The sequence below is a fragment of the Magnolia sinica genome, chromosome 17 (assembly GCF_029962835.1).
Source record: "Magnolia sinica isolate HGM2019 chromosome 17, MsV1, whole genome shotgun sequence".
In the NCBI taxonomy this organism is placed as follows: domain Eukaryota; kingdom Viridiplantae; phylum Streptophyta; class Magnoliopsida; order Magnoliales; family Magnoliaceae; genus Magnolia; species Magnolia sinica.
In genome coordinates, this window is record NC_080589.1 from 54,971,065 (window position 1) to 54,972,917 (window position 1,853).

The 1,853-nt window shown below is 44.1% G+C and overlaps 1 protein-coding gene across 1 annotated transcript; it reads left to right on the plus strand.

Annotated features, from left to right (window-relative positions):
* The first annotated feature begins 343 nt into the window (after positions 1 to 343).
* LOC131230531 (uncharacterized) lies at positions 344 to 1,456 on the plus strand. The gene has a single exon (XM_058226441.1). The coding sequence runs from the start codon at positions 344 to 346 to the stop codon at positions 1,454 to 1,456; it is 1,113 nt and encodes a 370-aa protein (XP_058082424.1).
* The last annotated feature ends 397 nt before the right edge of the window (positions 1,457 to 1,853 follow it).

Genomic DNA, 1,853 nt, shown 5'->3' on the forward strand with positions numbered 1-1,853 from the left:
CGGAGAGAGCAACCTTTGGTCATCTAATTGGACGGGATTGGGTCCTCTTCATTTAATCGACGGGTGTCAGATTCCTGAAAATATTCAGCACCTCAAAATTAATGATCTTCTGAACTCGTCCGGCCCATACCCACCTTCAGTGGCGCTGCAACACATCCCCCAGCATGTGATGCAGTTCATTTTCTAGGCGGGACTTTGTCTAGGCTCGGGGCCAGATATTCATTTCTGGCCGTTCACTCCATCCAGATCTTTCACCAAGAAATCTGTATGGAATTTGAATAGAACCCGGGATAACCGAGCAGAGTGGTTCAAGAAAATCTAGCATCAAGACATCCCACCTAAGATGTCTCAACTGGTTTGGAAAACTCTGTCAAAAGCCGTCCCTGTCGATGCTGTAGTTCAAAGTAAAGGTATTCAATTGGCCTCTAGATGTTACTATTGTGATATGTCCCCACCCTCAGGCCACCCAAAACACAATACGAAGACTCTTTTACACTCGTTCATGGAAGGGGACCTGGCTACAGCTATTTGGCAGCATTTTGCTATGAATATGGGATTCCATCTGCAGCGTGCTTTATCGGTTGAACAGAGGCTCCATCAGTGGTGGGCCTGCCATGTGATTCGGAAGGAAGACTCCATCTCTCAAAAACTCTTCCCATGCTACATCCTGTGGGAGATTTGGATTGCTAGAAACAGGGCAAAATATGATGGGGTGCGCCCTTCCCTTCACAAGATTCTGTCTACAATCTGCTGGAAAGCTAAACTCCCTGTCAGCTTCTTTCCTCAGGTAAGGTATAGATCCCCTTCGACGCAAACTCCTACGTCTTTCCTGAATGTGGCAGTTACTCATGGTACGTCCCAGCTCCCTAGTCCTCTTGGATTTTGGAACAATGGGCAAACTTCTCTACTGCATATCTCTGCTACTACGGAGATAGTTAAGTGGTATCGGTCGTCACCAGGATGGGTAAAAATTAATGTAGATGGATTGGCTTTGGGGAACCTAGGCCTATCAGGTGGTGGGGGGATTTGTCGAGGAGATAAAGGAAATTTTATCTTTGCTTTTACCACTGGGTATGGTCACGGATCCAATGTCCATGTGGAACTGCGGGCTTTTCACGATGGCATCTATTGTTGTCTGTCCAAAGGCTTGAAGAAGGTGATTATCGAATCGGATTCTCTACTACTTATAAACCTCATTTCGGGAGAGGCAAGCCCTGGATGGAAATGGGAAGCTTGGATTTCCAGAATCAAAACTCTTATGGCGTTGGCTGAGGTTAAGATAGCCCATATCTTTAGAGAAGGCAATGCACCGACAGATTCTTTAGCTCAAATGGGTAGTGCGAACCAAAGCTTCATGATCTTTGATGACATTCAGAGTCTTCCTCCTAGGACCAGGGGTACGATCTTCCTTGATGAACTAAGTTTGGGAGCGATCAGAAAAGCTCATTCTCTGTAGTCGGCGGGTGTTCTCCCCGTTTGGGTGCCTTCTTTTGTTTTTGGTTTTTCTTGGTCATGTTACATGATAGGTGTGGCTCGTATCTTTTTGTTGGGACACACCGGAAGGGTTGTAAATCTCATGTGATTAATGATATTTTGGCATGAGCCTTAAAAAAAAGAAAAAAAAAAAAAAAAAAAAAAAAAAAAAAAGAGTCCCAAAGCTCAAGTGGAGCACACCACAAGTAGTAGCAGGACAATAATTCTCCTATTAAAACATTATATTCGCCAGGTCACATAAACTTGGATAAAGAATAAAACAAATATCCCATTGATCTAAAACTTCTGTTTCCCAAGCAGGTCTCAATGATAGACCTTCAATCCCCCATTGCTTTATGCAATTACTTGATCTTTGGATC

What these genes read in the sequence shown, in the direction of transcription:
- LOC131230531 (XM_058226441.1), top strand. Translation starts at nt 344, where the DNA reads ATGTCTCAACTGGTTTGGAAAACTCTGTCAAAAGCCGTCCCTGTCGAT.